The sequence below is a fragment of the Schistocerca piceifrons genome, chromosome 8 (assembly GCF_021461385.2).
Source record: "Schistocerca piceifrons isolate TAMUIC-IGC-003096 chromosome 8, iqSchPice1.1, whole genome shotgun sequence".
Taxonomy (NCBI): domain Eukaryota; kingdom Metazoa; phylum Arthropoda; class Insecta; order Orthoptera; family Acrididae; genus Schistocerca; species Schistocerca piceifrons.
In genome coordinates this window covers 120636525-120651679 of record NC_060145.1, presented here as the reverse complement: position 1 = coordinate 120651679, position 15155 = coordinate 120636525, and the positions used below count along the sequence as shown (strand labels likewise).

Below are 15155 nucleotides of genomic sequence, written 5' to 3'. Positions count from 1 at the left end.
GTCTGGCATCTGCTTTACCGACGATCAACTTTATATGATCATTCCATTTTAAATCACTCCTAATGCGTGCTCCCAGATAATTTATGGAATTAACTGCTTCCAGTTGCTGACCTGCTATTTTGTAGCTAAATGATAAGGGATCTATCTTTCTATGTATTTGCAGCACATTACACTTGTTTACATTGAGATTCAATTGCCATTCGCTGCACCATGCGTCAATTCGCTGCAGATCCTCCTGCATTTCAGTACAATTTTCCATTGTTACAACCTCTCGATACACCACAGCATCATCTGCAAAAAGCCTCAGTGAACTTCTGATGTCATCCACAAGGTCATTTATTTATATTGTGAATAGCAACGGTCCTATGACACTCCCCTGCGGCACACCTGAAATCACTCTTACTTCGGAAGACTTCTTTCCATTGAGAATGACATGCTGCGTTCTGTTATCTAGGAACTCCTCAGTCCAATCACACAATTGGTCTGATAGTCCATATGCTCTTACTTTGTTCATTAAATGACTGTGGGGAACTGTATCGAACGCCTTGCGGAAGTCAAGAAACACAGTATCTACCTGTGAACCCGTGTCTATGGCCCTCTGAGTCTTGTTGACGAATAGCACGAGCTGGGTTTCACATGACCGTCTTTTTCGAAACCCATGCTGATTCCTACAGAGTAGATTTCTAGTCTCCAGAAAAGTCATTATACTCGAACATAATACGTGTTCCAAAATTCTACAACTGATCGGCATTAGAGATATAGGTCTATAGTTTGGCACATCGGTTCAACGTCCCTTCTTGAAAATGGGGATGACCTGAGCCCTTTTCCAATCCTTTGGAACGCTACGCTCTTCTAGAGACCTACGGTACACCGCTGCAAGAAGGGGGGCAAGTTCCTTCACGTACTCTGTGTAAAATCGAACTGGTATCCAATCAGGTCCAGCGGCCTTTCCTCATTTGAGCGATTTTAATTGTTTCTCTATCCCTCTGTCGTCTATTTCGATATCTACCATTTTGTCATATGTGCGACAATCTAGAGAAGGAACTACAATGCAGTCTTCCTCTGTGAAAAAGCTTTGGAAAAAGAGATTTAGTATTTCGGCCTTTAGTCTGTCATCCTCTGTTTCAGAACAATTTTGGTCACAGAGTGTCTGGACATTTTGTTTTGATCCACCTACCGCTTTGACATAAGACCAAAATTTCTTAGGATTTTCTGCCAAGTCAGTATATAGAACTTTACTTTCGTATTCATTGAACGACTCTCGCATAGCCCTCCTCACAGTACATTTCGCTTCACGTAATTTTTGTCTGTCTGCAAGGCTTTGGCTATGTTTATGTTTGCTGTGAAGTTCCCTTTGCTTCCGCAGCAGTTTTCTAACTCAGTGGTTGTACCACGGTGGCTCTTTTCCATCTCTTACGATCTTGCTTGGCACATACTCATCTAACGCATATTGTACGATGGTTTTGAACATTGTCCACTGATCCTCAACACATCTGTACTTGAGACAAAACTTTTGTGTTGAGCCGTCAGGTACTCTGTAATCTGCTTTTTGTCACTTTTGCTAAACAGAAAAATCTTCCTACCTTTTTTAATATTTCTATTTACAGCTGAAATCATCGATGCCGTAACCGCTTTATAATCGCTGATTCCCTGTTCTGCGTTAACTGTTTCAAATAGTTCGGGTCTGTTTGTCACCAGAAGGTCTAATATGTTATCGCCACGAGTCGGATCTCTGTTTAACTGCTCAAGGTAGTTATCAGATAAAGCACTTAAAAAAATTTCACTGGATTCTTTGTCCCTGCCACCCGTTGTGGACGTTTGAATCTCCCAGTCTATATCCGGCAAATTAAAATCTCCACCCAGAACTATAACATGGTGGGGAAATCTACGCGAAATATTTTCCAAATTATCCTTCAGGTGCTCAGCCACAACAGCTGCTGAGCCCGGGGGCCTATAGAGACATCCAATTACCATGTCTGAGCCTGCTTTAACTGTGACCTTCACCCAAATCATTTCACATTTCGGATCTCCGTCAATTTTCTTCGATACTATTGCATTTCTTATCGCTATAAACACGCCTCCCCCTTCACTGTCCAGCCTGTGTCTGCGGTATACATTCCAATCTGAGTTTAGGGTTTAGGATTTCATTACTGTTTACGTCTGGTTTCAGCCAACTTTCTGTCCCAAATTTCATAGCAAATTGCATCCTGAGGATCTAATTTATCTGAGCCGGACTAAAATAGCATTATTGAATGTCAAGAAAATGCATCTAAGCACAAATGCAATGACATTTCAGTGCACTCGTAAGTTACACTCTGGTCCCATGTCAAACAGTGGATGGCTAAATTGTCTCTATAAGATACATGCCATGCATGGCAATGTAGAACTCAGCTGTGGGACTTAACATTTTAGAACAAAGAAACGTACATTTGTCTGCCTGCTGAAGGTGGTATTATGTGAAATTGACGACATCGTAATGTGGCAGTTTTAAGTGCAGGGTGTTCTGTATTATGGTTGTATAAATACCAGTAGAGGTAGGGTCTGAACTACATCGTTTATGATGTTGCTGCCAGCTTTAGCAAGCTATTCCGTGGTAGTCATTACCTGAACACTTTGAAGCACACCATGAACAAAGAGACCCTAATCCCTGTCTATCACGGGATTCAGGTATGAATCTCATGACACCAAAAGGGATCGGCAACCTGTGTGTCAATTCTGTTTTCGTTGAAACACAGAATGTGGGTGCAGATTGGCTGACCTGTTTGTTCTCTCACTGCCTCTCACCTATTGGGAATATGAAGTTTCCATCTGTTTAGACTTATGGCTGCCTCCTATGTTGCAATGGCCACCCTATAGTGAACACAGAGAGTGTCTTCCTATAATGTGAGAGTAGAGTTACCTTTGGTTCTACTTCCACAGTAACTAAAATGTCAGTTCTACCTGTAGCATTGTCAAGTATGGGTCGCATGGCTGATGAAAGGACTCTGCAAGATGCTTATCATCGCTTATATGCTACACATTCAAAACTGGTATTCTACAGGTTTTGTAATTATCAAATAAGTGGGAAAAGAAAAGTGATGTTGAGAAACATCTCAAATCAGATTACCATTCTGTTCACCAGTGATAATATGCTGCTGCTTCTCAACAAAAACAGCCACTTGCTGAAAGCTTAAAGATAAGAACTAAATAACACTTAAGAAAACTGTTGCAGTTTTAGCAGGCGCAAATATTCTACTCAAAAAACTCTTATTATGGAGAACACAAACTATTTGTTCTCTTTTAGTATTATTATTATTATTATTTGCAAATATTCCAGTCCAGAAGCTCTTATGGAAAACACAAACTATTTATTCTCTTTTATTATTGTTATTATTGTTATTTTATTTACAATAACTGCTTTTCTTATCTTTTCTTTTCCCCTTTTTTTTTTTTTTTTTTTTTTTTTTTTTTTTTTTTTTTTTTTTTTTTTTTTTTTTTTTGACCAGTTTCATCTTAAGGCATATACTGAGACAAACTATAAAATTTATATGTTTAATCATAAAATTGTGCTCCACCAAAATAGATGCTTATTATGTCAAAAACAAATGCTAATTTTACCACAAATATATGCTGCACTTTCAGGTCCTTACAGTCATAGGCAATGATTAGCTCTTAACTTCTTTCAAACATCATCAAATGAAACTTTAAAATAAAAACTGTGTAACAATGAATACTTCCTCCAGTACAAAAATTAACAGGTATCCTCTTTTGACCTTACCCTGGTTCGCCTGCTGATACTGAAATATGAACACATCTGCTGGTAGAGTGCCTCCTGTGTTTCGCGGTCCCAATAAAAGTCAGGAGTGTCAAGTAAATCAGAGCTCAGGTTAATGAGATGGCGAAGTGCAAAAAGCTCTCCTGTCTTTCTCAGAACTTCCTTCCGTGACATTCGTATTTTTCTGCCTTGTTTCATGTCCTACAAAAACATGGCACATGGTAAAGTAGATAACCTGCTGGTAAACAATGAACAAGCCTTTTAAAACTAGGAGACAACCTTTGAAACAAGTTTGAGATAGACAAAAGTGTAACACTAAAGTGACAATTATATAGCTTATACGAATAAAGATTAAAAATTTGTTATTGATCTTCACATGCAATCGTAGTATGGAAAAATACTTCAGCACAATAGCACTTGTGGGAGGGAGGCCAGCAGCTACAAGAAAAATGCAGTTCAGGATACCAGGTCACAGGTCTTTTGAAACAAAGAACCAGCCTTAGCCAGATAATAGAAAATAAATGAAAAATGTGCAGGAAGCAGGGATTGCAGAAACAGGAAACATTATCACATGCTGATATGTGGCGGGGGGTGGGGGGAAGAAACAACCTGGCTAAAAACACAAGCTATAATATTAGTGATCACCTGGAATACAGAGTAGCCACTATGCACCCTGGCTTTTGTGGTCCTGTGACACAAGAGGTGGACAAATTTATTTGAATAATAAATACAGATAAAAATTATTACTCATTATTCACAAATAAAACATTTATTCATCATCTGTGAATAAAAAGCATTATGAATAACAGATAACTCTGAAATCCAGTGACTTTACTGCTCCAGTTCTGTGCCACTTATTTTAACAAATGAACTTTTTGCTTCTTTCACATTTCAGAAAAATTCCGAAACAGCTCATCATTAAGTTAACTTACTTTTTGAAGAACTGTCATTAAACTACACTAAAGAAAATATGTTCTATTCATGAAAAGAGGTTAGCTGTGTGTTATACTTCATGAAATTGTCTTTATTACATTTTCAAATAACAATATTCTTCAGCAAAACTTGAAAAATCAACAACTCTGCTCGTTTTTGGCAGTAATTTCTTTGCAATTTCATTTTTCCTTAACTTTCAAAATTACAATCAAAATAAGTTTTCTTTTTACGACGTAACAACTTCTGGAACTCATCAACTGAATTCTTTGACATTTCTTTGATTATTACATGGAAGTGCCAAAGAAACTGGTATAGGAACGCGTATTCAAATACAGAGATATGTAAACAGAAAGAATACGGCACAGCGGTCAGCAACACCCATATAAGACAACAAGCGTCTGGTGCAGTTGTTACATCAGTTATTGCTGCTACGACAGCAGGTTACCAAGATTTAAGTGAGTTTGAATGTGGTGGTACAGCTGGTGCACAGGCGATGGGATACAGCATCTCCAAGGTAGGGATGAAGTCAGGATTTTCCCATACGACCATTTCATGAGTGTACTGGAATCTGACAAAACATCAAATCTCTGACATCGCTGCAGCAAGAAAAGATCCTGTAAGAACGGGACCAACGACGACTGAAGAGAATCATTCAACATTACAGAGGTGCAACCCTTTCCGCAAATTGCTGCAGATTTCAATGCTGAGGCATCAATCAGTATCAATGTGTGAACCACTCACAAAAAAACCATTGATACGGGCTTTTGGAGCCAAAGGCCCACTCATGTACCCTTGATTACTGCACAACACAAAGTTTTACGCCTTGCCTGGGCCTGTCAATACCAACATTGGACTGTTGACAATTGGAAACATGCTGCCTGGTCGCACGAGTCTCGTTTCAAATTGTATCAAGTGGATGGATGCATATGGGTATGGAGACAACCTGATGAATCCATGGTCCCAGACCATGGATTCATCAGGTTGTCTCCATACCCATATGCATCCATCCACTTGATACAATTTGAAACGAGACTCGTGCGACCAGGCAGCATGTTTCCAATTGTCAACAGTCCAATGTTGGTATTGACAGGCCCAGGCAAGGCGTAAAACTTTGTGTTGTGCAGTAATCAAGGGTACATGAGTGGGCCTTTGGCTCCAAAAGCCCGTATCAATGGTTTTTTTGTGAGTGGTTCACACATTGATACTGATTGATGCCTCAGCATTGAAATCTGCAGCAATTTGCGGAAAGGGTTGCACCTCTGTAATGTTGAATGATTCTCTTCAGTCGTCGTTGGTCCCGTTCTTACAGGATCTTTTCTTGCTGCAGCGATGTCAGAGATTTGAATGATTTGAATTGGAATGATATGGGAACCCTGATACATCTAGATACGACTCTGACAGATGACAAGTACGTAAGCATCCTGTCTGATCACCTGCATCCATTCATGTCCATTGCGCATTCCGATGGACGTGGGCAATTCCAGCAGAACAATGCGACACCACACACGTTCAGATTGCTGCAGAGTGGCTCCAGGAACACTCTTCTGAGTTTAAACACTTCCGCTGGTCACCAAACACCCCAGTCATGGCCATTATTGACCACACCTGTGATGCCTTGCAACGTGCTGTTCAGAAGAGATCTCCACCCCCTCATGGTCTCACAGGTTTATGCACAGTCCTGCAGGATTCATGGTGTCAATACCCTCCAGCGCTACTTCAGACTTTAGTCGAGGCCATGCCATGCTGTGTTGTGGCACTTCTGCATGCTCGTGGGAGCCCTACACAATATTAGACAGGAGTACCAGTTTCTTTCGCTCTTCAGTGTATATGTCCATAGATTGTTGCAAATCTCCACTGGTTCTGGACAGCAATACATATGGACTATTTGTTCCTAAATCGTGGATAAGACATTGGTGCAACAGTTACAGTTGGTACAGAATGAAGAAAAAAGTACATGGCCTGCTTCCGGGTGGTCTACCAAGTTGTTTTCAGCGTATGCATAATGTTCTGACGACCAACCCATCCATCTTCATTAGGTGCTGCAGCTGTTGCTGTTATGTGAACTCAATGCCTGGACTCCAACCAGTCTGTTGGGCTCACTCTGCTATTTATAGCAGAGTTCAATTTCCCAATGCCCACTACAACCTTTGACGCACTTTTGCTTTGCAGAGCTCGCACTGATATTCCCTGAAAAGCAAATCCTCTCAGCATTTTCCAGCTCTTGTGGATGTAATGGCTGGCAAGATCTTCATAAATTGAGTGCCGGTTCCCAAGTCTTGTTCAAATTGAAACCTCTGTCCCCATTTATTAGGTTTTCTGATATCTTTCTATTGACTGACTGTTTAATTATGCTGTCCCAGACAGTTGTCAAGAAATAGTAAACCGTAAATAGAGTAAAAGTCACAATAACCTGTGCACTTAAAATATGGCAACAGTGAAAACAATAGTATTGAACAAAAGCAGTCTCGCTCATACAACACAGAACAAGTGATTACAGGCAAGTCTATATCCATGTGAGTGGCCTTTCCTGCCTCTTGTAGGCAGAGGCAGCAGCAGTACTGGATAATGAGCTGCAGCTTCTCTGAGTCATTATTGATACCCAATGCAGAAAAGGATACTAAATCCCTCGTAATTGAAATCAGCATGTATGGCTGATAATGGCTAGGTTTGTGCTGTTGCTGGTGTGAAAGGGTGTGAAGCTTGGCTGAGATCCCCACCCAGTAATTAAGCGGCATGGCCTTAACTGTACTCGCCAACTCAGATGGCCTTGCTTGGAACTGTGGGGGTGATGGAGTTGGGAATGGGTTGAAGACAGAATGCTATGCCAGCGCAACAGGGGCTAAAAGAGACTTGGGTAGTTGGAGTGGCTCTGTATCCACGGCTTCCATACAGTGGCCCCCTGTCTACACACTTCTGAGTGGGATAAAGGGGCAGAGGTTGTACCTGGGAGTGGGCAGTGTGGGGTTACAATTGGAGGCATGGTGGATGGTTGCCACATTGTCAGGTCCTGAGGTGTAGATGACTGGAGGGCTGCTGATTGAAAATGCAGCCGCAGGTGGAGCTGGTTTTGACAACAGGTCTTGAGCTCATGACCAGCCAAAGTGTCAAACAGCTGATGCCTCCTCTGACCCAGAATGACCCCTTGGGTCCACCTGGGGTGAAGGCCAAATGTGTTCTCCCTCAGATCAGGCACCCTGTGTACAGATAGTCCCACACTTCATCTGGGCACACTGCATGGGGCGCGGAAAATCTAGCAGGGTTCAATGCCTATGCCAATGCTCTATTTCAACTGGACAGATATTTAATACTGGGGTGAAAAAGCCGAACTTGTCTACCTGACAATATAAGCCATTTTACAACAACCACTTGGAAAGAGAGATATGGTTTCTGCGGCGATTTGTGTCATCACTCCTGTTATGGTGATATTGTCTAAATAGTTAACACAGTGTGGAATACCCTGGATCAATTGCTTTAAGTATTTTTTAAAAATATGGCAGGGGCACTAGCAACTGCAAATGGTAAATGATTATAATGGAAGAAGCTGAAGTCATCTAAGCTCGGCCAGTACAACACCTATAAAAGTAAATGGTAGCGGACAAGCACTACAAAATTTTGGTACTGCTGGTAGCTTCATAGAGAGATGAGAAGTAGCATTTTTGTGCAATCTAGCCACGGTTTGAAAATCTCCTTGTGTATATTGCAAAGAGCATCAAGGTCAGAAAATGGCACTGTTTTTGACACTAAATTTACTTGGTCCACAATTACAAAACTGTATCTTGTAATAGCATAGATGTAAGAGCATTAGGCGATTTCACTACTAAGAATGTTAGTACACACTTTGTGTTTTTGTACTAAGCTGTAAGTGACAATTCTCTGAGGAGAGAAATTGTCTTTTTGGAGTAAAAAAATTACCCATCACTGAGCCCTTTGCAGAGAATGTGAGCTCAGCCACTAATATGTCTCACTGTTTAATGACATGGCATCTTCAGTGCCCAGCTGAAACTCCACAAACTGGCCAGAAATAGTAAGAGCCAATGTCAGCCTCTATGGCACTGCTGAAATTAACTTTTCGTCTGCCATAGTTACATGGTGTGGTGTACTGTTATTGGGCTGTGATGCTATGGGATGTTGACAAGCAGCTTATTGACACACGTCTGCCAAGTGCTCAAGTTTGCCACACGCCAACAGTGTGTGGTGTATGTGAGTAACAGTTTCTTGAATGCCATTTGCCGCAGTCAGGGTGTGGCTGGAGTATCACTGGCTTGCATGATGATTACTTTAGAATCAAGTGTGGAAGGCATTTTCGACCCATCCATTTATTATTAATAAAGGGGTTTTCTCGATACTGAAGAGGGCCCGTTAAGATTGATGTATGTAAGTCCCTCATGCGATGCTATCAATCAGGATGATTGTGAATCCAGGTGAGAATTAAGGGCATAAAGAGAAGTTGATAAATTGGAATCATCAGCTGACTGCTGCTCGTGACAGTGACTACCAACTTTTGACACTTCAATTTCATTAGTGAAAGTAAGCTGAGCTTGAGAAGCAAGTTGACAAAAGATTTAAGACTTGCACTAAGATTAGGATCAGATGTGGCTAATGCCTTAGCTGTGACTTCCCTGGAGTGGGGGAAAGGGGGAGGGGTGATAGGTGCACAGTCACATTATGAATCAATAATTCAAAAAGTTAACAATTTTGACAACTGATACTACTGTCGCTTGTGAGACCCTGCAAGTCAGTAGCCCATGCTGCCTAAGGCTTTCCACGTTGTTTATGAAACTGATTAAATAGTAGCCTAGCTGGCAAGGTCACACTGATGACCACAGCACACATTGTCCATTTAAAGACAAATCATTATAGTTGGAGAGTTGCAGCAGTTTTTTCACCACTGTTAGAAAACAAGAGTAAAAAACTTTGATGCTTCCCAGAAATGCTATAAGCAAGAGAGTGCAGTTCAATCAACAGTATAGCTCCCTCATCAAGGTAGGTGAACGGCAATGGGGTCACAGCCATGATCACCATTCGACGCTGTTACTGTTGTTGGGCACGAGCTGTAGGATAGCACCTTGTTGTTCTTGGCACTGTTGATGTAGGTGCAGTGACAGCTGTCGTTACCAAAGTTTAAGAAACTTCAAGTCAATAATACCAGCTCTGGATGCAAATGAGTCACAAACTGCATACGGTAATCCTTGTTGCCACTTTTCTGTTCACTTCTGACAGGAAAGTGTAAACTGTTATCAGAGCAAGAGTCATCATAAGCTGCACACTGAATACATCCAAATAGCAAAAACCAGAGAGTCCAGAATAAAATCATAGTCACTGTAGGCGTATCAATATAATGACATACTGGGCACTGAACAATTACTGGCCAACCAGGTGACCTATATCAATGCAAGAGGCACAGTCCAGGTATGTTCCACATCTTGTGGCTGGAGGCAGTGGCTGTAATAGGGAGATGTAGCATCTCTGAATCATTACTGATACTCATTGGAGGCAGGGATACTAAATTAGCCATTAGCAACCACTGATTTCTTACTTCGTTCACTCATATTACAACACTACAAACACAAACGGAGAGTGTAATATCAATGAGATGCCCATATCTGATAGCAATCCTGGTGCAATGGAGGAAGGTGGTGCAGATTAATTGGCTACATTCTCATTTTTTATTACTTATGGAAAATACTTCCGCATTTAGGCAGGGCGAAGGAGGAAGTACTGACAAGTGCAAAATCAGTCAAATTGTGCTGCATTGGTAATGTAAGTGCTAAGGCTGCCTGCCTACGAAGCATTTTTATGCTGCATTTATTACATTGTAAAGAAGCAAGTTAAGCTGTGCTCAACTCGAGGTTTGATTTTAACACTGCAGTGCTTTACTAAGCACAGTGGTGTGCCCTTGCATTCCTCCCACTTCTGAATCGATTTTGGGCAGTTACAGGAGGACCTACAGCCCAATATGTACTTGAAACACACCACAGAGACTTAGCATTTTTCTCACTGTTAGAAATGAAAGAAACAATAAGGATCAGAAAAAATCATAGGACTAAACGGGCATAGAAACCCAGACCATTAGCTTTGTGGTCTGGAATGTAACCCATTGAGCCACCAAGACACATTACTAGAAAAAACCTTAATAATATATTTATCAAATGGAAACTGAACTGATCCAAGGGAGCAAACACTAGTTACAGAATACTATACAAGAAGTAAACAAATAAAATATGGTGACATTTTACATTTGCTTATTAAGTTACGAATAAAAAATAGCAACAAATAGCTTATTCATGAGTACTTTTTTTCATGATCTATTTATTCAAATAATTATCTAGATGGAAATTTATTGAATAATGCCCATCTCAGTGTGGTGCCATGACTGGCCTTTGGTTAACTATGCTGTGAAGCTGGGCAGCTACCTGGGAATGGATGTGAAATCTCATGTTGGTGCTGTTCTGATGGGTGCTATTTAAGTAGACAATCTGCTTTTGCACACTACATGGAAAAAAGTCTTTGAACTGCCATTGAACACAATTTGTGTGACGTCAGGCAATGTATCTGAGGGTATATGAGTGTGGATGTAATGTGTCAGTATCATGATGAGTTTTTGTCAGTATGGGTCAAATGAGAGAAATGTGCGATTTCAAATGGGATATAACTGTATGAACAATAAAGTTTGATCAGAGAGTTTAGGCCTCCTATTGAATATGGGATCAGCTGACTGATATTGAGTCTTACACCTTTTTTGCAATATTCTCGAATTTCAACAATTCTCCTGAATGGCAATATCTCTTTATGCAATGATAGTGCATGAAACCAGTTTTTCAGAGTTACTAACATTAAATATTACCACATATCACTTATATTTATTACGAACAGCAGCAGATTCTGAACTCTTTTGAGCAACCACTGCATTTAAACATATGCAGAATTACTGGTTTCCATAAGAAATTAAATCAGTTCAAGCACATATCTGTGATATCTTGTTATTTAACAACACTGTAGTATCGTATCAAAACTGTTCCAAAACTGTGCATCTCAAAGACAGGCTGACAATCTGTGTCATATTTATTTCAGCATACAACCATGTATTTCCTCTCACAAAGTCATTGCAGTCATCGTTCCACGTTGAAGACATGTATTGTCCCTTGATATAACTCACAACATGGAAAATAAAAATAATACCTCCACACAATATTTATATTTTCACATTTAACATCTTTGTTTATAACTTATAGTTGCAAGTATCATTTGTTGCTAAGAAGGTTTAGGGATACCATCACAATCTGTACTACTCTCATTCCAATTCATTCGTTTTTTCATGACAAATTATTTCAAAGTTATCATGCATTTGTAATACATAAATCTTAATTTCATAAGAAAGGAAAACACACTAAGAACATTAGTAATGAGGAAAGTAAAATAAGAAAACAGAGAGGGAGGGGATGTGATCAAAATACTCTTACCTCAGTTACAAATTCAATTGTGTCTACATAACGGGACAGTGAAGCTTCCCATATCCCTAATTTTACAGACAAAGCCATTGCATTGGAGAAAGTATATTTATCCAGATATGTTGTTTCTTTGGATGTCAGACACAGATTCCCGTTACTTAGTCTGCTGTGGCTGAAATATAAAAGAAGAAAGTAATTTTCCATTCATTGTTGTGGCGATATAATTAGTTCACAAATTCTGTATTAAAATTTTAAAGAATTCTTTTTCACATTTTAGCATACCACAAAACTACCTCACATTTTCAATAGCATGGAGGTTGTTAAAATCTTAGATACATTTCTTCCCCTAGAATGTGTGGTTTCACACATTGATCTGCCTTTTACGTTGTAGGATATTTACAGTGGTGGGCTAGAGTAAGTGTAGTGGGTGAATGGATAGAGCAGGTTTTAAACTGAAAATAATGCAATGGGTACAAACTTTGGGGCGAGGATAATGTTCTGGAAATGGTATAAAGTTTAAAAAGTATGTTATGGAGCATGTAAAAGCACACAAGTTGTTTGTCAATTTATATGTGTTCATTATACAGCATGTTATATCTGAGTGAGCACAATGAAAACGCATGCATAGACATAGAACTGTACGTCTTGGGAACACCTAGTAGCAGTTGATGTGGATGCTTTGCAGCATCATTCAAGGAACCCAAGTGCCTCCTACACGACATGGCTATTTAGATCTTCCCACCCGACATTAGTTACCCTAAACTCTGGAAATGGTAACTTCTCTTCAATATATTCTAGTATCTCGCCAACCTCCTATCTCTGTTTGTGTACAATTCCTCATCTAATTTTTTTATTATACATTTTATGTATTAATTTCATCAGTTACATCCTTCATTACTTTTCATCTATAGCCTGCCCCTGAAACCCTGCCCATCAACCTTTTTTTTCCCCCAGTTTCTAATCGTACCACTTTTTAACTTTTCATTTCACTTTTTCTATTTCTGTCTATTTCTCATTCTGTCCTCAAGTCTTCTTCGGAGTGAACTGTCTCAGTACTTAACACTATACTAGCAGGGAGGATGGTAAAGTAACATGCAATAATTTTTTTCTCCCTTGGCATAGCAGCTGGAATGTTGAAGTTTCATGACAATAGAATCAGAAGTCTGTGCTACAGAAGATGTTTTGGTTTCATGTGCAGCTCTTCCGAGAGATGTGTGAACAGCGAAACTATCATTGACTTATGAAGGGCAGTAAGGCTTAGTTCGATATTTGTGGGCCAAAGGGCATAAACTGAGTGAAATTGACAGGGACGTGCACAAAGTGTATGGGAACGACTGTACGGACAATAGCAATATCTCCAGATGATATGCATTCTTCCGAGAGGGCTGTGTGAACCTTAGTGATTTGGTAGGCTCTGGGTGGCCACTAGCAGCTGCAACCCCATTGATTTCATAGCCATTGAGAAAGCAATTTTGAATGAGTGGCATGTGCAACTGCAAGCCTCAGAACAGCAGTTCAACATTTCCTATGGTGTGATGCACGGTATTGTTTACGACATGCTGAAATTTTGTAAAGTTAGTGCTTGTTGGATACCTAAGAAACTGACAGACAACCACAAGGGCCAACAAATATGACAAGCTTGGACCACTTAACAAGTTATGCCATAGAAGGGCATGACGTTCTGAAAGGACCTTGCACCATCGGACTTTCATTTGTCTGATGTCTTGAAGAAATTCATGGCCGGCCAATGTTTTGTGACACATGCAGTAGCGAAATCAGCAGTCCGCAGATGGCTGAACCCCAACCAAATGGACTTCTATGAACAGGTGATATCGAAACTGGTACCATGATAGGAGAAATGTGTTGAGAACATAGGTAGAAAAGTAGATAAAAATGTTAATTCATTAATGATTTTTGTTGTTGTTGTTATCTACTAAACTTTTTGGTGATAAAATTGTTGTGCATTACTTTCCAGTCTTACCTCATATTTTTGACCCAACTAAAAATGGTAGGCTGATGGGATATGTGCTGAGGCATCAAGTAATTGTCAGTTTGGTAACGGAGGGAAGTGCGAGGGTTAAAAATTTTAGAGGGAGAGCGCAGCATGAATGCAGCAAGCAGGTTCAAACGAAAAGAACGAAGAGTAGGGTTTCATGTCCTGTCAACATCAAGGTCATTATGAGAGATGGAGCACAAACTTGGAATCTTTCAATGATAGGGAAGGAAATTGGCTGTGCCCTTTTCAAAGGAACCATCCTGGCGATTTAAGAAAATCGAGGAAAACCTAAATCTGGGTGGCCGGATGAGGATTTGAACTGTTGGTCTCCCAAATGCGCGTCCAGTGTACTAACCACTGTGCCACCTCAATGGTACAAATGGATGTAGGTTGGTGTAGTTATGCATGGGTGAAGAGACTTGGACAGAACAGACTATCACGGAGAGTTGCATCAAATCGATCTTTGAACAGAAGAGGACGACGACGACAACAACAACAACCACCTCTGACACTTTCCCCTTCATCTGTGGTTCTAGGTTTATATCTATACTCCGCAAGCCACCTTGCAGTGTGTGGAAGAGGGTACTTTCTGTACCACTGTCACACATGCCCTTTCCTAATCCAGTTGTGAACAGTTCACAGGAAGAATGACTGCCAGTAAGCCTCTGCATGGGTGCAAATCTCTCTCTAATTTTATCTTCATGATCTTTTTGTGAGATACAGTAGGATGAAGGAACACATTGGTTCACAAATTTAGGTACATACTTTCTCTGAACTTTAACAATAATTCACACCATGATGCAAAATCCCTCTCTCACTGTGTCTGCAACTGGTTGACCATCTCTGTGATGTTTTTGTGTTTACTAAATGATCCTATAATGGACCATTCCACTCTTCCTTGGATCTTTTCCATTTACTGTGTCAGTCCGATCTGCAGAGGATCCCATACTGATGAGCAATATTCATGTATTAATCGAACAAGTGTTTTGTAAGGTATTTCCTTTGTTGATGGACTACACTTCCT

At 40.2% G+C, this 15155-nt stretch overlaps 1 protein-coding gene across 1 annotated transcript in view; it reads right to left on the bottom strand.

The window, feature by feature from the left end:
- Window positions 1–15155, bottom strand: part of LOC124711980 (required for meiotic nuclear division protein 1 homolog) — a 105831-nt gene that overhangs the window by 23535 nt on the left and 67141 nt on the right. Inside the window, exons 4-5 of the mRNA XM_047242263.1 lie at window positions 12148–12307; window positions 3758–3955 (exon numbers count right to left, since the gene is read on the bottom strand). Coding sequence (XP_047098219.1) covers window positions 3758–3955; window positions 12148–12307 — 358 coding nt within the window. The remainder of the gene's footprint in view (window positions 1–3757; window positions 3956–12147; window positions 12308–15155) is intronic.